This window comes from Halyomorpha halys, unplaced genomic scaffold, assembly GCF_000696795.3.
Source record: "Halyomorpha halys isolate HHAL.00 unplaced genomic scaffold, Hhal_1.1 Scaffold571.1, whole genome shotgun sequence".
NCBI lineage: Eukaryota > Metazoa > Arthropoda > Insecta > Hemiptera > Pentatomidae > Halyomorpha > Halyomorpha halys.
The window spans coordinates 32798-54564 of NW_027113281.1; the positions used below are offsets into that span (position 1 = coordinate 32798).

General features: G+C 29.4%; 1 protein-coding gene across 4 annotated transcripts; it reads right to left on the minus strand.

The window, feature by feature from the left end:
- Positions 1 to 751: 751 nt before the first annotated feature.
- LOC106684333 (protein draper) lies at positions 752 to 21420 on the minus strand. 4 transcript variants are annotated; one of them, XM_014426348.3, is made up of 7 exons: positions 21269 to 21420; positions 18563 to 18651; positions 10116 to 10197; positions 5395 to 6791; positions 3972 to 4063; positions 3099 to 3197; positions 752 to 945 (listed from the first exon to the last, which is right to left on the minus strand). In XM_014426348.3, the coding sequence occupies exons 1-7, from the start codon at positions 21281 to 21283 to the stop codon at positions 890 to 892; spliced, it is 1830 nt and encodes a 609-aa protein (XP_014281834.1). In that variant the 5' UTR covers positions 21284 to 21420; the 3' UTR covers positions 752 to 889. The 4 variants fall into 4 exon arrangements, with proteins under 4 accessions (XP_014281834.1, XP_014281833.1, XP_014281832.1 ...); XM_014426347.2 differs by lacking the exon at positions 10116 to 10197 and adding an exon at positions 11590 to 11698; XM_014426346.2 differs by lacking the exon at positions 10116 to 10197 and adding an exon at positions 15340 to 15481.
- Positions 21421 to 21767: the final 347 nt, after the last annotated feature.

A 21767-nucleotide genomic window follows, 5' to 3' on the forward strand; every position in this document is an offset into this window, starting at 1 on the left:
CTATATCTCCTCTACTAATAACCTTTTTCTATTACCAGATAACAGCATAATTTTTATTAATCTGGCTGAAGAAACATGGACTGACTGAGAAGTTGTGAGATTTATTTTACTAATATTGAAACAATTAGTCTTGGAAACAACAATAGTATGGAGGTCACTGAATAGTCTCTGATACTTTATACTCTCCAAGATAAATTATTGGTTTTGGTTTAAGAGTTGATAATGCAGTGCCCTTAACCACTGTTCTAGAAAACTTTTCAAAAAAAGTTAACATTAATCTATTACAAAATTACTGATGTATTCGTAATTAATACATATTCATAGTATGTCAATGTTTGCATTAGGTATAGAAATGAAAAGAGCCCACTTTGTAAGTGTATCTAAGTAACTTAAATAGTTACTATTTAAAATGTTATTTTGAACTAGTTGCAAATCCAAATCTAGTTTATTATTGATTAAACATTCAAAAATCTGTTAAATTCGACAAGAGGTGCAACAGTTCTGTAAAATAATAACCAAACATGTAACCAACCACTCACAGATGATCAAATTTGCTAGGGAAAAAAGTTCAGTATTTATTGATTAAGTTTTATTTATAGTATAATTACAACAAACCTAGTATTTAACCATGAATATATAACACTGAAATTTACAAATAATGGACAAAATTCTTAATACTTATTTACTACAATTTATACTACTTGTAAATGCTATATCGTAACATATGCTTTGTAAAATAAATTACCTTAGATAATTATATCCTTTCACCTTTATTTACAACTTAATATTTAACAAGAAGCGTATAGAAATTTCATTTACAAAATCATAATTAATACTGTTGAAATAAATTATGCACATTTTAATACATAATTTAGCATTTTTTTCTTATTTAATTTTCTTGATTCAATGAAAGCGCAATTTGATCCGTGTGTACTGATGAACGTACTGAGAAAAAAATAATTATAATTATAGTAAAAATTAAAACAGCCTGGTAATGAAAATACTTATTCATAACAATATACATATAAAATTTATTTAAAAAGTGTTTTATAAATTGTTTTAAAAATTACAATAAAACAATTTAATTTATAGCTAACTTCTTGAAAAGCTATTATAAAAATTTAAGCAACACAATTTCACAAGCATGGGAGAAAATATCATTTGATTAATTAACTCTTAGGCTGGGTGACATACAAAACAGTGTACGGCAGGAAAATAAAAAAAAAAAGTTTGACACTATTCTGCCCTACTCTGCTTTGTACTTTATTTCAATGTGCATAGCAACACTTTAATTTCTACAAATAAACTTCTGATATAGTAGAATCAAAATAAGCTTTTTACAAATTCAAATATCTAAATGTTTATTAAAGAGTGTTTTAAACCTCAAAACTTAAATTTAGCTAAGTTGCAGGTAGAAACTTTAAAGTATAAAAACAATTTTCATTTTTTTTTTAAAGACGTCAATTATAATACTTAATATAAATTTAATTCTAATATTTATAAGAATTATAATATTTAAAAGAATTGTAATAGTCCTTGTAACTTTACATTAATGACTTATGGCTCCTTTTCTTAAGAAAGATTGACTTCTATGAGAGGGACTGAATTTTTTAAACAAATAATTTATCACAAAGTTCATTAGTTGCAAGTAGTATAATCGCAACTTACTACACTAAGGTATTTGTTAAAAAAAAAAAAAAGAATGATTTATTCAAATTAGCTATTACTAAATAAGTAATTCAATAGAATCAAGGTTTTTAAATTATTTCTTTCCCAATTTAGATTACAAATAGATTATTCCTTTTATTTTGCCTATGTTCAAGATCATTGCATATGGTTGCTTCTAAAAAAAAATTAATTTAATTAATTAATTAAATTTGTCAATAATAGTGACACTGGAGTATTCAATCATAATGGATGTGTAAGAGAAACACAACCTAAGCTCGGCAAAATCGCTTTATACTGCCTACCAATAGTCACTGTTCAGCTTTTAATGTAAAAGTGTAACTTTCAGGTGATTATATTTGTGATTCTTTGTACTATACTGATATTGTTCTAGTGAAAAATTAATTTTTTTGTATCTAATCTCTTGGTTTCGCTTCCAAAGAGGCCATTTAAAATATGCTATTGCTTTTGAATATCTATCTAATTAGGGAAAGCAACTTCAAATTAATGTACAGTAATAGCCACCGCTGTAACATTGTTAGTTACTTAGCTGTTCACCTTTGATGGAATGCCGAATGTTTCCAAAAGCAGATGCGACTTATGTCTTTACACATTAGAAATAGGACTAGGATTGAATTGATAAACCAATATTTTTTAAATTATTTAAAATTATAATTAAATATCATGGAATGATATCCTATTTCTCAAAGAAAAATATCAATACCAGGATCTGCCAGAAAAATGATCCTCAATTCAAATTTTGATTTTTAATAGTTTTTCATTAACTTAGTTTAAAAATAATTTTTTAAACATTTGTTCAATAAATATTTTTCATAATTGTTCAAGTTATAAAATTGATTTAATGTGTCTTATCAAAAATTGATTTAATGATAATTAAAAATTAGAAGATAGGTACGTAATTAATAAGTTCATAATATAATTTCCTTTAAAATGTAAAACAGTTTTTAATCCTGAAATTTTTTAATCTACTTTTTTACCAGACTTTCATTACTTATTTTTTCTCATGACATTCAATGAATTTATTGTTGGTTTGATCAGGTTGAGAACATCATTTATAACTTCTAACGTCACTTTGTAGTTCATTTTCTTAAATAACTCAGTAAATGATGAAAGTTGTATACTTAATTATCATTCTGAATCCAGATTGGTTAGGTTAGTGTCTGCTTTTGGAAACTTTTGGCATTCCATCTATGGTTGGCAGTGAAGCTTTATTCCACCGCTGTTACAATTTGGGTTTGTTGAACCAAAAAAATAAGTTATTTGAGTTTTATTTTGTTTTGCATACAGTTCTTGTTTTGCATACAGTTCTACGATCCCAGAAAACCATAAGAAGAGTTGTTAAATTTTTGAAGATGGTTTACTCCCTTAAAACTCAAATGAATATATTACTTTGTCAACTTATGTATACTTACCAAAATAATGACGCCCTGGACGTTTTCTAAAATAAAGCACAAAGCCTAAAATAATTGCTGCAAGTGCAACTAGTACAGCCACCGCTACAATTCCTATTGCTGAAAAAAATCACAATGACATTCAGTCAGGTAAGATGTCGATTGCTTACTTCACAGTAGTGCTAAGTACATTTCCACTAACTTTACGAAAATACAATTAATGGTTCTTTTTTATATGAAAATAACAACTTTTTAATTAATTTTGTAAATGAACAAATTCAGGTATAACATATAACTCTGTTTAGTAAAAAAAAATAATTGAAAATTTTTAATTTTTCTAAAAGGGAGAACCATTAATTTTATTTTTCGTAAAGTTACTGGAAATGTACTTAGTACCACTCTAAAGTAAGCCATTGATATAGTATCCCTTATTTCTTTATACTAGAAAAGATGGTTCTTGGAATTCCTGTATTTGTCCATATGATTTATTAAGACTGGAGTACCAAAGATCTACAATGGCACTTCAGTCTTAATAATCCCAACAACATCCACGAGATAGAACACATTAAGACCTGCTTATACTAATCATTCCTGACTTATTATGATCTAAAAGCAGGCTGTTTTTCCCCAATATAAATATTTCTAATTTTTAAATAGCTATTTGATCATAGTTACTTAAATATGAAATTAATGATTTCAAAATTTTGATATTCCCAGCAACTGTACATGAAATATTCTAGAAAATTAGTAGAAATATTTAAATGTTGTGCTACCATTATTTGGAGTAACACAATTTAATAAATTAATTGCTAAAAGGTTTGTAGCTTTAGATTTTCATTAGGAAAAAAAAAAGCAATACAAATTCTAAAGTTTTAAATATTAATTTATTTATACCTTTCCAAAAAAAGCTCATTAATGGGTTTTGAAATTTCTTTAACTGGCAAGGTATTAAAGGAATCGTGATATTCCCACTGGGCATCTTTGTCCTAAAACAAATGAAAGAAAAAAAATACTTAAATTATTGTATAGGAGTCCTCAAGTTAATATAAATAATAGATTTTTAATTTACAAACTGTATTAAGGTTACATAAAACAAATGTTTAATGCATGAAGTTAACAAATCAACTAAAAAAATAAAATATAGAAATCTATACAAAGATTATACTATCACAAGGAAAAATCATCTTTCACTTCCTGAAATCTTTATCACAATAGATGGAGTACCACATTATTAGAGGAAGTATCCTATACTAGCTCATCTTCTTTTCCTTTCATCTTTCCATCATTCTGAAATATATATTTTTCTTATCCTTAACTTGATTTGTTATTTTGTTTAGCTTGAAAAATTCTTTATGTTATTTCCCTGTATCATCTAGGTAATGTTTGATTTGTAGAAGATTATCATCCTTAATTTTTTAATATCTTAATTGCTTTTCTTTTATAAGAAGGTAGAGAGAGACTCACACGAAATAAAATAACAAAAAAAGAAATAAATTAAGTTATAGATGAGAAATTTTTTTTTTAATATGTAACAAAGCACTCCAGCTAACCACTCCTATCTATTTATGAGATGATTCTTTTATTTGATCACGTATACTCACAACATTGCTTTAAATATTATGGAAAATAGGTAAAAGAATTTAAATATTAAAATATAAATGCATTTTATCAAAAATTCCACATTTACTAAAACTAAACCTACCACATTTACTGCAAAACTAACCACATTTACTGCACTGTCTGTACCTTTTTTTTATAAGCAGTGACACTGGGTCAGACTAGGAGGATAGCAGGATTTAGGGTTTCTAAAATTGAAAAAGCACTAGCTACACTCAAAAATATTCATGTCATCTCTCAGATGAAATGTGATTACTGGAGTGTTAAGTGATTTCCCAAAGGGCTCTTTGTAGCCAAGCGAGTTTAAGCACCAACTTTGACTGGCTCATGGCAGCAGCAGTACTGGTTCAAACCCGGCCTGGCGGTCAACTTTTATTTCAGAGGTGGTCCCACAAAATGAAAACTTGACCCCCCCCACCATGGCTAGAATAGGGTAGAACCCTGTAAATAATTTTTCATACCACAGGTATTTTCATAAGGATAGCTGCTGGTTGGTAGTGACTTAAGGACCAACATGCTAAAATAGATAAAAGGTGATGAAAGAAGAAACAAGGAGCTTCACATTGCAGAAGTTAAAAATGTAATTTCTGATAACTGTGAAGATAAAGTAGTTCTTGATTTAGGAATACCATATTTTAAAAAAGAAAATAAATAAATATATTTTCATGTATTATTATTTCAACTAAAAAACTTATATTACCTCAAATGTTTCCAGCTTGGGCACAGGTAGCAGACTTCTTCTTCTGGTATCATGTCTGTTGGAAGTAGAACAGTCATACCTAATTTTGTGAAATGTTTCTCCATTTCAGTTTCGTTAAACTCATATATAATGGAAGGCAAGAACTCAGTATAAATGTCTTGAATATCTGAGCTAAATCTATTCCATAGGCAGAGCACATAGAGGCCAAGGGCATTTTTAATATTTGAACACTCAATTGAATAAGAATTTCTTTCACTACTATAGCTAGTATTGTAGATTTCCTCATAAGAACAGTTAACTTTCATGTAAATCTTTGATAAATACAGATAATAATCATCAATACTGTCAGGGATTTTCATAATATCAATCGAAAATTTAATTGGAGTAATATTTTCAGTTGAATTAGTCTCATTCTGCTGTAATGGAAAGCAAATATTCTCTTCAATTCTGCCAGTCTCCTCACACGAGCAATTATTAGGACCAACACATACACCAGCAAAACAACCATATTTACAGAAAGGCATACAGCTCCCAGTACTGTTTTCATAACCTTCAAAACAACTGCAAACATTAGGTCCAATGCATTCACCATTTTCACAACTATCACAGTACGGAATACACTTATCTTTGTCTAGATGATAACCTTCGATGCAATCACATTCATAAGGAGTAATGCATATCCCATTATTACAGTTATTGCAGATCGGCTCACAGATACCATGGTCATTAGAAGTGTAATTCTCATTGCAATTGCACACATTTGGTTTGGAGCAGAATCCATTGAAACAGTAGGCACAATCAGGCTCACAGATATTAAGTGACCCATTTTTAGAGTATCCTTTATAACATGTACATGTATTTGGAGCTGTACAGTCACCATTCAAGCATTCCAATTCACAAATTGGCTTGCAAATATTACTTTGTGTAGGACTTTTTCTGAATCCCTCTAAACAAGTGCACTCATTATAAGAGGTACAAGTGGCATTAATACAGGGAACATCACACATGGGTTCACAGTCAAATGCATTGTTAGCAATCTTCTTATAACCTGTGTTGCACAAACATTCCTCAGGTTTGTAGCATATACCATTATTACACTTGTGAGAACAATGAGGTTCACAGTAAGAACCGTTGACCTTATCATATCCTTCTTTACATTCACAATGACCTGGTTTAGTGCAAAAGCCATTTAAACAATCTGGTTTGCAACTTGGTATGCATTTATTACTATCCTGATGCTCATATCCATGAAAACAAGTGCAATTCCCAGGAGTAGAGCAATCCCCTTCAATACAAGGTGGATCACATATAGGCTCACAGATGAAAACCTTTTCAAGAACAGTAGTGTTTTTATATCCAGCGCAACATTCAATTCTTGTGCGTTGAACTGATTTTGGCTAAAACAAATTAACAAACATTAAAAATTCAGATTAAACAAAAACAATATAAACGCTATTAAAAATGCATCTCATTGATCAAGAAACTAACTTTTTAGAACTATTTTGAGGCTGATAATTCGCTCACTTAACAGAAGTCTTATTTTTAATTTTTCTAATAGACTAAACCAAGTATGTATTTTTTTTCATTGGTATTAACACAATATAGATTAATGTTTATTGTGAAAATAAAAGTTAATCAATAAAGATGAAAAATAAAGATGTTATTTTCTGAAGGCATTATAACAGAGATTATAGATGCATAGCTTAGAAAGCAGACAGTTTTAGCACAACATGAAATCATGGAAAAAGAAGGAACAGGCTATCAACAATAAGAAATACATAATTGCCATACTCAAGTGACAGGTGGGATGTTCTGTTTTTAATTTTTTTGTCTTAGATCACGAATATGATGATCTGAAAATCGAAATTAGTAGCTTTATTGGTTTATGTAAAAATGCACTGTAAACGAGGTAATATTTTTTGTTTTTAATCAGCCCTTCCTACTAGGACAACTAGGACTGTTGGTTATCGTCCAAAATATTTTGACCAAAAAAATTCTCATAATCGCAAACATTAACTTTAACACCCTGTAACGTTTTTGTTATCAACATTAGGGATTTGTTTGAACAAAATAGTTTTTAGAATTAGTGTGGTTGCGGGGGGATGACTACCAAAACTCTGAAATGAACTGTTTATTATCGACCAAGATATTTCTATAAGTCCGAAAAATTTGCAGGTTTTATACCACATAACTTTTTGCTATCAACATTATGAAAGAATTTTTTCGGCTAGAATAATTTGTTCAATAACCAACAGTTTTGTTTAGAATTCTGATAGTTATCCTATTGTTTAATTTCATTAAAATTGGACCAACTCTTTCCTCTTTTCCATTACCTACAGACGTTATTCTTGACAAATAGAATATTAGAAAGACTTAAAAAAACTAAAATATTTTTCTAATTTTGTCCTCCTGGAATTGTTAATTTAGACACTGCGCGCCTCGCTCCTTCCCCTCAATAATTCACGTTTTTTATATTTTTTTTCATTGATATTAACACAATATAGATTAATGTTTATTGTGAAAATAAAACTTGCAACCGCATTATAATTACAAAAGTTTATTACTTTAAATAAAAATTTTTTTAGTTAATTATTAATGGGCTCCTCGGATGACCGGCCACCAGGCATTTGGCTCTCCTGGTTAGTTACAACATAATTACTAGCCCAAAGAACATACGATTAGTTTTGGTTTTAACTATTCTCTTGTGCTTTAAAGATGAAAAAAAAATTGTTTCTGATTTACAAAAACCCTTAATAATGAATGAGAGAAGAGGACAGGAAAACTGCCCCTACAAATTCTAAATGATAACACCTGAAGTGTATTGTTATAGTTATATTATGTAATTAAACTGAAAGATTATATATATTTTTAAATTATATTTAGTTATATTGAGTTCAATATTTTTTTTTTAAATTTGATATTTAGGATTTTTATAAATAAAATGAATTTCTTTAGCAATATGAATAGTAAATATGAAAATATTAGCAACTGTAAACTTGCTAACAACAATAATACATTTTTTTTATTGTTTGAGTTATTTTAGAAATTGTGATCATTGACATTCCTCCAACTCATTTCTTCATCATTGCAGGGTTCTTCAAAAATAGTTGTGGTAAAAAAGTATGAAGTTTAATGACTACAGATTAAAGGGAAAGTTTATCCCTTAAACCTTAAAATTTGAAATATAGACAAAAATTAATTTTTGTCTCCTCATTATCGAAGTTATAGGTATGATTCATTAAATTAATTATCTGAAGGAGGAATTTTAGGACCTCCAGAAATACCTTCCGAGTGTTTTATGAGCAAGGTTTTATATCTAGCTGTCGTATGGTTTGCTATGGGACCTTTCAAGGGATTTGCACTATCTTCAAAAGAGATAAAAATAAATAAGCTGCAATTTTAATATTTTTTATTAGTTATTATTATTACTAGTCAAGCAACACGTGATGGGTTAAAGATATCCCTTCGAAAGCTGCAAGCAAAAAAGGAAGAAATTTAAAGAAAAGAGCGAAGAAAAACTTCAGCAAATTTCTACTAGAAGTAACTCAATTGAAGTGATTTATTTGTTATAGATTGTGGTTAAAATAATTTGTTGTTTGAGGAAAGAAATTCCTTAAAAAACAAATCAAATGGGTAATAACAGCGTGTTACATGTAACGGAACATTTTTCTATCGACGATATCGTTTTTCATTGCTTTGTTTTCTATAATAATGATTGGAAACAGTGCATTATTCTGTATCAAGTTTTTCGGGTCTGTTTTGAAATATGAAGGGGAGTTAACAATTAGGAATTCTAAAAAAAAAAACTTTCATCTTGTGTTTTGTTTGCTTTGAACAACCATAGCGCATATCCCAATTGAAGGAGGACAAATTAAATAATTTTTTTTTTTAATTCTAGGAAGATGGTCCGGGTGGCTTTAAAAAAAATGTACATGAAATTCCATAAAAAAAAAATATTTTTAGTAAGCATTTATTAGCCCCACTTGGCAGGGCTAAATGAGAATAAGAAAGAACATAGAAAGTGTTATAAAAAAAGATATGAAAAACGGAATAAAGTAAGCTAAAATAATGTAAAAATGTAAATTAATAGGATATTAACCAATAATAAGCACAGTAATTAATTGAAAATATGCCACTGGAACATTAATTAGTTAAGTTATATTTAAATGTCCCACTATATATTTTCTTCCATTTATATTCATCTTTATCCACCTGGATTCAGCTTCTACATCTATATTGTTTATACTTCTAAAATTATTATTCTTACTCTTATTACAGTGGTACATTTTCAATTTTATTATTCATTACTGTACTTGTTATTAGTTATTTTTCTATTCATTTATATTTACATTATTTTAGTTAACTTGCTTTTTTTTACACTTTCCATGTTCTTTTTAGTCAAATTTATAAAGATTGGTTTATAATAAATTTCGATTTAATATCTAAAAAAAAAGAATGAAAACAATTTCTTAAAGTTTCAGTATAGTGTCTTTATACATTTTTGCTACGAATCAATTTCTTTTATTGCAGTTAATATGTCTCTACGTGTTCTTTTTAAGCTGTAAGCAGAAAGGAAACCACCTTTTCTCCAGTGCTTGCAATGTTGAGTGAAGGAAAAAGAAACCAATTCATCAAAATATTAAAAAAATCATACATATAGAGCTTCGATTTGGAGGTTAATATAAAAGCGCCTTATAAAGTGATTCCTCAAAAAAACATACCACATAATGAGTTCGTGTTTCATATCTCCAGTAGGGATTTAGACGAGAAGTAGTGTAGGTTTCTATATAATGTTCTTGAGCTCTGTATTAAAATGTAAAGAAAAAGATTAATTTCATACGGGGACAGCAAGTTTACGTTGATATTTCTCAGCAGAATTAGAAAAAAATAATAACAGAATTCCTGAAACCAAATCTTTGAATAGTGTTGATATGTAGCTCGCGATGATATCTCTCATTCGGATCAATGGGCTCAGATCATTAAGTTTCCTTTTTTAATAAAATATGAAAAAACTATTTCACAATGATATATTATTTATTTTATCAGCTGATAATTATTAATTCTTGATTAATCCCAAATGTACATTATAATAAATAATAAACTAAAAGATATATGCACTGTATATAATGGAACGATTTTAAAGTGTTTTTTTTTGTAGTGTAATTAATTTAGTTCCCTGTCAAATAATCAAATAATGTTTAAACTTAATAGCGCAAATTTCCAAATGTTTAATTGTGCCTTATCTTAGTCAATTACAAAGGTTCAAATTTGTTTTAAAGGTAAAGAAACTTCTACAAAATAATTTATATCAGTGAATTTTTATTTCTCTACGAAAAGATCGTCATTCTAACGGTAATAAAACATTTGAATTTAGTCGAAGTATAAACGAGTATTAATAAAATTGTTCTAGTAAAATATGAAAACAAATTCACTCTTTCTGGCAGGTGAGAAATATTTCAATCGATTCTTGTTGTAAGCAGATGTTATCGATTAAGTAGATAAGGAGTTTCAATAATTTTTCTTGACTAAAACAAGGGTAAAGTAAAATAAAAAAATAGCAGAAAATTAAATTAGCGACAAAAATTAAATTAAATTGAAACAATAAATAAAGTAGGTTGAGATATTTCAAATAAAAAATTAACTCTAAAAAATACATTCAAATTCAGCACCTCAATCGATTTATAGTCATATTCTTTTAGTTTACTTCATTCCATGTATATATTTATAAAAGGAATAAATATATGTATTTATATTTTTTATATACAACATTCTATGTACATTATTACAGTTTTATCATATTTAACATTGTGTCCCTCGGACTATCTTCCTAAAATTTATTACAGTCAACTAATAAATAATCTTCCAATCGTTTATCTATTAAAACGTCACTTTTTTTTTTTTTTTACCAATAATTTTTAATATTTACATTTTTTTAACTACAATATTTTGATTTAATTTCATATAATAAAATAAAAACAGTTGCTCAAAGTTTTAGTATTTGTGTTTTCATAAATTTATATCGCAACTAACTTTTTTCCGTTTATTATAGTTTTATCGTAGGTAGAATTTAGTATCTTTGTACGTGCAATTTTAAAGCTGTAAGCTGAAGGAAAATCATCTTTCTCCAGTGCTTTCAATATTGAGAGAAGGGTTAATATAAAAGCGCCTTATAAAGTAGTTCCACAAAAAACATACCACATAATGAGTGCGTTTTTCAAATATAGGTATCCTTTGCCCGTAAAATTGATGAAAAAACGGGTCTAAACGAGACACAGTGTAGGTTTCTACTTGATGTTCTTGAACTCTGCATTAAAATATAAAACAAATCATTAATTCAATAACTAGTTGGAACAGCTAGCTTATTTTGATATTTCTTATCAAAATAATAATCAGAATTGCTGATACAAAATGTTTGAATATTGCTTGCGATGTTATTGCACATCCGGAATAATGGGGCTCAGATAAAAAGGTTTCGTTTTATTAGTATTATGCTAAAAATTATTCCACGTTTTTTCCAATTTAAGCACTTTTTCAGTGTTGCTCCATTTAGCTAAGTTTTTTTTTATCAATGTTTCTATTAGGATAGTTGTTAGGGTCAACAGCGGAAAATGTTATTATTGATCGCCTAGTAGTTTTATATTGGAGAATGTCAGTTATAGTATGAAGTTGTTTTGCTAATGATAATTTCAGCTCTGTTACATTTATCATGATTATGTTTGGTAAGTGTTAAAGATTTGTCCAGTTCTAAAATCGAGAATTTTTTCTGGAGCGAGCCCGTTCTTATTCTCATTTCTTCTTTTTTATACTGATAAGTATGAATACTATAGTTTTTTTTCGATATGTGTATCAATATTTAGTATGATCTCTCATTAAATGATATGTCATGGCTCATCCAATTGAGGAGTTCTTCTGTATTTAATTATTGTCCAAGGATTGAGAAGGCATCGGATCTATGTGAGTTATGTAATTATCATAGTATTGAAGATATGGTTCCATTCGGGTGGAGATTTGTCACCTGTATTTAGGAATATATTTATAACGAGGCCCACCTGCCCGACCTGCTATATCTTGGTTATATTCATATTATTAAATATGAGAGGTATGCCTGCGCCTATATAAATTAATTTTAACTTTTTCAATTTTTTTTTGTTTCATTTTAAATTTGATATGGTATAATTTTTACTTTATTTTGTCATCTTTTTAATTTCGCATTTTATTACAACGAAATGTTTATAAAGGAAAATGTTTATTTATATAAGAATCGTAACTCAGCACTTTTCAAATTCAGAATATTTTAAAGAAAAGAAAATTTGTTTTTATATATACTTTTTTTTATTTTTTTATTCCATATAAAACTTGTTCTAGATTTATTTTAATTTTTTTGTAATAGTTTATTTTAATTCTAGGATAAATTTTAATTTTATTATTATTTATTTTCTGTTTAGTTATGTATTTTTTTGTATAAGGCAACACACATAAAGAGTATGTTATAAATTTATATTATTATTGGCGGGACAGATCGTGTAGGCTCAAGGCCTCGCGCGATGTACTAAGGAAATACATCGCGCGTCTCCTGACGTGGTTTTTTCATAGGGTGAATTCTCTCACTCACTCCAACACTCACACACCTATTTTTTGTGAGTGCCACCCATTACCCATCGGCTAAAGGGCATCACAAAGGGTGGAGGTTGTGAATTTTTGCATAATTTCATGCTTTTAAAAAAGTCGGGGTGGGGTCGGGGCTCGAACTGAAAACCTCTAAGTTAGTAGTTAAAATGTTAAAACGTTTTAAAATTTGAAGGAGCAAGTACATTCAACATAATTTAAGATACTTCAAATTAAATAAACGAAAGACAATACTCATTTTATTTTACATATCTTTACAACACTTCAAAAACATAATTTAAGCGATTCAAAACATTTTTTAATTGCATAACGTACACAATTACAAACATAAATTACAAAACATTTTATTCCTCATCTACATTTTGTGTATTTGAAAGTGATTTGAAAAAATCAGGATGTAGATAAAAATATCATATCGTAATAGGCCAACTATGTCCTTGAATTTTGCTGTTGATATTCGTATAATGTATTTATACAGTGGCGTCAATATAATATTTTCAAACTCTCTTGGTCTACCTCGACGTGGTAATAAATTCAGGATTTCAATAAATTCATTTTCATTCATTGATGTCATTGATAGAAAATTTTATAAAGTTCATTTCTGACAAAATTCATCTAAACATTTTTAACTAGTTTATTGTTGTAATAATTTTGTTGATACAAAATCTTCTTGTCTCATTTCATGTACAATGATGTTATTACCTTTCCGACATTTTTTTATAATATTGTAATAATTTTATCGCTCACTTGTCGGGGGGTCAAACAGTAAATTTTTTTTTAATACCATTTCAACTATGCCAAAATTTCTAAACTCACCAAAATAATATCTAAAATTTAATATTAAATTTTATATTTAATTGTAAGTGCATATGTATATTGCGTAAATTTTGTTTAACTGCATTAACTAAACGTACTGATTATTCAACTAATGCAACTGTCCAAAAACTGAGGTTAATTGTTAAATATTGATTAATTAAAATTACCTTCACCACTGCCTTGGGACATATTGATATGATAATTATCTTAATTTAAGTATAAATGGACTTAGGCCACTTTAAAAATAAACGGCTAAATTATTGAACTAACTCTTAAATCTTATGTGTCCAGAATTATGGAATTCACTCGGGATATAAGTAACTTCCCGTTAAACTTGAATTTGTACATGCAAACACGGGTAACCGAAAATAATTCACAAATGGACTTAAGCCACTTTCGAAATAAACGGGTCATAATTCATTAATTAATTAATATTATTTCATTAATTAATTAATAAACGGGTCATGTGGTCGTATGTATTAATAAAGATTTTTGGTTTACTTTTTTAATTAATCTCTGATAAATGGATATTTCTGTGGCATTGGACATTTTGTCGGATTTTTCGATACTTGCGTATTTGTATTTTTTAAAAATAAAATAATAATTATTATTGTGCAGTTCCAAGGCTAAGGAAGTGATAGGACGAGCCCATAGGATTATAATACTATTTATAATTATGTTTTGAGTTTTGAGCGGTCTTCTTTTAATGACCTTTTATTTATCAAGAAAAATAATGTGCTTTTTATCAAGGGTCTGGCAATGTGCTCAATTTTTTATGTGAATGATGTGTCACCGACAAACAGTTATTTAGATCGTTTACTTATGTACCCCCGTAATTTTTGAGGTACATAAGTAAACGAATACAAAGATAGAATTTAGCTTTCAGTAATAATACTTTTATAGTATTCTAAACCTCAATATTTCAAATTAATAAAAACAGAGTACATAATATTGAGGATTACGTTGAAATAGAAATTAACTTTATTATAATTGTTTTATTATTTAATCAATTGAATCGAATGGAGATGAAAAAGATTCAAGCCTCAATGATATAAATTACTTAAATTCAGTCGTGAAAAAATAACTTGATGAAGTTGATGAGTAACAGAGAAGATAATCTATCAAAAATAAAGAATTAAAATAAATCTTTATAAAAATAGGAGAAAATATTGTACATGCACATATCATATTTCATTCATTATTATAAATTTTAATTTTCTAATATAAATTAAATGCAGTCACTGAGATATGCAGGCATGCAATAGAATTAGTTATTTATAAATCAGTTTTTGTTTTTTTTTAAAATCATTTTCTTGTGTATTATTGATGTTTAACATGAATTCTAACAGTGCATGCAATGTGATTATTTGAATTATATTTAGATGTATAACATTTCTTTTTCATTTTTTACTGTCCACTTCTTTTTTTTTTTGTTCTTTAGTATGCATGCATTCATTCGCCACAATCACTTTTGAAATTCCTTAGCTATAATCAAAATTATACCACTGTTTTAGTTCTAATCTCTTTTTTCTTGAGGTCCTTCTTGCAGTTGTAATACCTTATTGGGTTGTGACCGGTTGGACATAAGTCGAGGTATGAAATTGTGTATTCATGTATGTAGGTTTCCTGAACTGACACCTGTTCGCTTCCAAAATAAAAACCTTATTGATGAAAACAATCAAAATTAACATTAAATACAATATATATGCTACCATAGTCAACAACTTTAAGTCAGATTATTTTTATGATTATTATATTAGTATAGTATTTAAAGAGATTAAAAAAAACAACAACAGTATGAGGAGGATAAGTAACGAAGATCAATATTTTTGTGAAGCATTTCTGCTCTACTTTATTTTATTTCAAAAATGTAAGTTGCATATTATCTCTATTTGGATCACTTGAAGGACTCTTGACACCAATCTTCAGGTCCTGTTGAACGTCCTCAATCTTTACCTATGCAACAACTATATTTCTTTTATTATAAAATTATCACTGTTCAAGAACATTTTTTAAAATTTATAAATATAGAAATTGATTAGAATCCTCAAGCAACGAAACTAGTGCTAGCTGATGAGAAATATTAGTGTTTTGAAGTTAGAGAAAATGTCTCTGCATTTCTACAATAGAGGCATATCTTTAAAAAAAATTTAATTTTATTGTATTTTTTTGGAAGTTGACGTATTCCAAAGATAGGGAATGTTACTTTCTTTACTTAGGTTGTCCTACAGACTTTCCTAAAATTATACGAGTTGTTACAAATCAACTCCAGTTTACAAAACAATCTATAGAACTCCTCAAAAACAAAAAAACATATTGTCAAGTAAGCCACAATTCAAGAAAAGCAGCGATGTGTCCTATTAGCTATCCAGTGGGACCCCATTTACTCCTCAAATTCCGTCGATCCTATGGTAAAAATCCTAACCAATTCCCTTCACGCGATTCTTGACCCCCATGCTCCACTGTTAGCATTGATAATCCAACACTACCGATTACGGGTCCGATAATATCCCAGCTAAATTGATTAAAGCCTCATTACCTTCTATTCTTCCGATTCTTTGTCACATCTATAACTTCTCCCTACAAAGTTTCACCAAAACTTCTGCCTGAATAAAACCTCAAATCCAAAAATCGCAAATGATTAACGCCCTACTTCCCTATAAGATATGCAGGCATGCAATAGAATTATTTTTACATAAATTGATTTTTTTTTTTATCATTCTCTTTTGTATTATTGATGATTAAACTTGCATTGCATGCATTCATTCGCCACAATCACTTTTCCAATTCCTTAGCAATAATCAAAATTGTACCACTGTTTTAGTTCTAGTCTCTTTTTTCTTGACGTCCCTGTAGCAGTTGTAATACCTTTTTGGGTATCGACCGGTTGAACATAGTTGGAGTTCTGAAACTGTGTATTCATGTATGTAGGTTTCCTGAACTGACACCTGTTCGCTTCCAAAATAAAAAACATCATGAGCCTTATTCATGAAAACAATCATAATTAACATTAAATATGATATATGCTACCATAGTCAACAACTTTTAAGTCAGATTAGAGTTGTTACAAATCAACTCCAGTCTACGATACAATCTATAGAATTTCTCAAAAAAAAATTGTCAGTTAAGCCACAATTCAAGAAAAACAGGGATAAGTCATATCACAAGACGATACTAATCCTATCTTGAAATTTTTATTTACAATGATTTACTGTCGTTAATACATACCTTGACCTCTTTGTAATGACTTCGTACTTCAATACATCTAATAAAGCTGTAAAAAAATATAAATAAATAACAGCACTAGTTCAGAATGAGTGAATCGGAATGAGAGATGCTTTTGTCATACAATAAATTCGCCTGCAAACAGTGTTCTACCATATCCTCTTCCATCTATATGGTTACCTCAGTTAATAAGCACCCACCAGTTATTCTTTTCCCTCATACAAGAGGATCCATTTATTTGTTTTTCACTTAAATATGGATAAGTTGAAGATCTAGTGTTAGCTGGTTGTTGATTGGTCATGCATGAGCAAGGGGTTCGAACGCCTGTTCAACTATCACTTCATCGACTATTGCAGACAGAAAGGCATCATACCGAATTCTAAGGGTTACCTACGCGTATCACCTCACGAAGTTGCAGGAGCAAAACCATTACCAGACGACCCATAACAAAGCTGCAGCCTTATTCGATTGGATAGCGCTGATTTCGTCCACAATATGTCCCATCCACTGCTGCTTCGGCAACTAGAAGACGTTCCTTGAAGTTTTCCATGAATCAGTACCGTTTGATCAGAAGTTACCTCAGTTGAAGTTGTACGAGTTGGTGATAACTGATAAGATCCAATCCCTACAACCTAGGAAGCTCGCCATAAAGACGACACTGGGGTATCAGTTTAGTATCCAAGATCTGTGGATATACCACTTGCTCATCTAGCCTCAAACTTCCTTTCATCTGAAACTGCAAAAATATAAAATTGTCATCCGTCTTACGCTACTCCCACCCCTTCCTCCCCCCAGTGTATCACTATTTCGCTAGTTCTTCAAGAATGCATTACATCTTCAGATAATCCTGTACGGCACCACACATGAAGAATTCCAGCTCGCCTCGGGGCCTGAGTTTATTGGATGACCTCCACCTCAAATTCTATGATGAGCTGAAGGCATACTATAGTACCCTGTTGCAAGAGGTTTCCTCGCCTCTCAGACCTCGAAGGTTGCAGGGTTATATCCTATTAGACAGCAAACGTTTCCCCTCAGAGGAAGGTGCTTGGGCTGTGGTATATTCCGCAGCTTTGCAGCCATTAGCAGAACTACTCCTCAACAAGGAAAAGGGAGATCCATCCATTTCTTAAAACCACCGTTGCTCACAATACACCTTATAGTCAGCCTTAGAATTCCTTCGGCATTAGGCCCTTGCTTCGGCTATTTTCTTATCCGAATTTTAAAATTTTGGCAGTAGAAAAAGATAATAATAAAAAAATATATATAAAAAGCATAATGATGTTTTTCCAACTCCATCCTAATAAACAAATTTTAGGTTAAAAAGTGATTATTATAAAAAATATCTTGTAAGCATAAATATTTCCCATACTTATGATTTTCAATATTGTATAAAGCAATTTCAGATTATTATATAATATAAATATAGATGATATAAATACAATATTAGCCAGAGTAAAAAATGATCAAAACCAAAATATTTAATTTCCTAATAATAACTTACGTGTAATTGACCATACACAATCCCGCCTTAGGAATTTTTTCCGCTTTACACATTTCCATTTGGGAGTAATAAAAGAACATAAATATTCCCTAAAAAAGAAAAAGTATGTTATATTATCATATAATCATATTATAGATAAAACATTTAAAAAAAACTAAAAATTAATGACCATTAAAATATTTTTATCACCTATTGTTGAAAGGATTTTAGTTTATTAGAAAGTAACCAGGATGAAATAGAGGAAAATTCATCAATAGGACAAGATATTGGAAGAGAACATTGCATAGTGGGCCGTATGACAGATCTAAGTGGACAAAATTATTTTGTTCCCGTCTCTTGTTTTTGAGACCGCTGATTTAAAAAAAAAATTATAACTAGTAGTTTTTGAGATGCATCATTGATTTTGCAAATATAGACTTAAAAATTGAAAATTTACTTTTTCGTGAGAGGAAGCGAAAGTAGCGGATGAAATATAAACTAGATCATACTTATACTAATTCCCTACATTGGACCATTATCAGATGAGCCGTTTTCAAAATATTGGTAAGCCTCCTACCGGACTAAAGATTTCACTTATAGAAAACCTTTCTCATTTAAATAAGATTAGAAGCCTTAAGTCCATATTAATTAATTTTAGTTAACACTTCCTATTCAACATAGAAGTTTACTTCTTTAAAATAAAACGGAACTTGATTTTTTTCTATGCTTTTGTATAATCGGATCAAAGTGGAGCCTTTATGAAGTTTTTTTGTTCATTTTTTAGACCTTTTCTAAAAACAAAATTGCTTAACCCAAAAAACTTAATTATTCGCCACACTTTTAGCTAAACCAAAAACTAAATTTAGTTCTATGACGAAATAAACTATTACTTCGTTCATATGAAATTAAATTCTAATAAATTATATAAGTTTTCTCAATTCATATGTATATTTTTTTTACAATTGGAAAATTATTAACCCAGGAAGTGGCTGAGAAATGTATTCACGACTAAAATGAGATTTATAAAAATAAAAATTTACGAACGTACTGATCTCCCTAGTCCGTCCATACGATATATTTAGTGAAGTAAATCATATTTCATAAAGCAAATGTTATCTATTTTACGACGGTGCTATTGAAATCTAATTAACCTCAATAGGATTTGAGCGATCACTTGCTTTTCAACAAAGAACAACACGCTTAGAAAAATATATAAAACATAAATTTCCTGCTTTTCTATGTGGAATCGGATTGTAGTTCATATGAACTTGCAAATGAATTGTTGTATCCTCCATTTGGCCTGATACAGCCTTAATTCGGGGTTTTCGATATTTGATTGACACCTCTTTTCTCCCAGAGTTTTGTGAATTTCAAAATAAAATTGGTAGGAGAATGAAGTTTCCTTTGCTAGTTTGCTCGACTTTTTACCCTCTTTCAGTACTTCTCCAGTGCACTTATTTCTGGAATTTCCACGAGAATGAGGTTTTTTCGAGAATTTCCATGAAAAACCTAATTTTAAAACGAATTTATATCAGTGATTTTTCCGATCTAACGTCTTAAGGCCAAAAATCGTAAACAATTTTGAATAATATTTAAACATCTGGTTGGTCCGGCCCATAAGAACCTACAGTCTGTCATGATGATGCCTCGAAAAATAAATATATCAATGTTGTTGATGGATTCTACAGGGAAATTGAGTTCTTAAACGATCCTGTCCCAATTTTATGCAGTTCGCCTTTAAACCGCCAAAAAAAAGTAAACAATCGTTTACGGTTTTTGGCGATTTGAGCCTTCCGAACGCGATGGATATGAACTAGAACCATTGGAAATCCCACAATGGATAAGAAATAGGAATTCACTACAAAAAATGGTGCAGTTCGCGCATCACATAAAAAAAATAAAGAATATCAAATTTTTTACTACAAAAAATACAACAGTTTACCAAAAGATAACGATATTTAATAAACGATACTCCTGAATGCGATCAGAAGAGATAGGGCGGTTTCGGCTTTTTCCTATTCGAACACATATATGTTTTCCCTTTTTTCTCATTTAATTATTTATTTAATACTTTAATTAGTTTCAATATTTTTTTATTTATCCATTATTCGTTATAACTAATAATGAGAACTGGTTATTTGTTTCAAATAAGCAAAATAAAAGGTACTTTGGAGGTAGATTTTTTAAAAATGAGGGTAACAAATATCTGGCATTAAAACTCTCTTAATTTTACATTGATACTTCAATCTCGTTGAAGTCATTTTTGAGAAAGCCCTAAAATATTGTAAAATCGATTCTAGTGCAGTGAAATGGTGCAGTATATATAAATAAACAAGATAATGTAATAGCCGGTATATGTATATATATATTTGTAAATGCCTTTTCTTTGTTCCAGGAGGTAAGAAAAAAAAAATCTAGTAAATGGTACTTTCGATCGGTCGATTTTAAAAAAATGTTGCTTTAACAACGCAGGCATAAACATGCCCACATATTTAATTTCAGTTTCGTACGACTTAAAGTTTTTGAATACACACGCAGATCATTTTTCGAAACGTGTACTATGGGGATCTAAAAAAACTCGATTTTGAAATTTTGTGCGGTCGCAGTACTTTCATTTACTATACATTCCAAATTAAGTGAAAGTGCTATTTGTAGGTTCATTCATGACACTAAACATCATTGATCATTATAATAAAATACCAATTGGGATCAAAGTGCTACACTTACCAATATTTCCTTCATGACTGAAAGCACTCCTCTTCACACAAGCTGGTCCACAGGGAAGAATTTTACTTTCACCACTGAAAAGGCTCAGACAACCACTTGATAGATGACCACCCTTTATCTCTGAGGATAGCAGCATCCTTTTGCACAGATATTACAGTGGGATGATAATCTTATCGCTCGCCAGGACATTCTTATCACATTCCATAAATAATATACTGAAGAGAAATTCACGGAATCCTATTTTCCCTATTTAAAAAAAAATTATGACATTACCAAATACAAGTTTGATGATTTATATTGGAATACATAAGAATTCGTTTTGGTAGTTCAGTCTTTCAAGGATCTAATGATAGGTTGACTTAGGAGAAAGACGGGAAAATTTCAATAAAGATTTTATCCTCACCAAACATTTTGGGTTTTTAATGTCTTGCGCACCTTCTACAGACGCTCCTAATAGATTCAGAAGGTTAAAACTATGTGTGATGTAAAAACTTTAAAA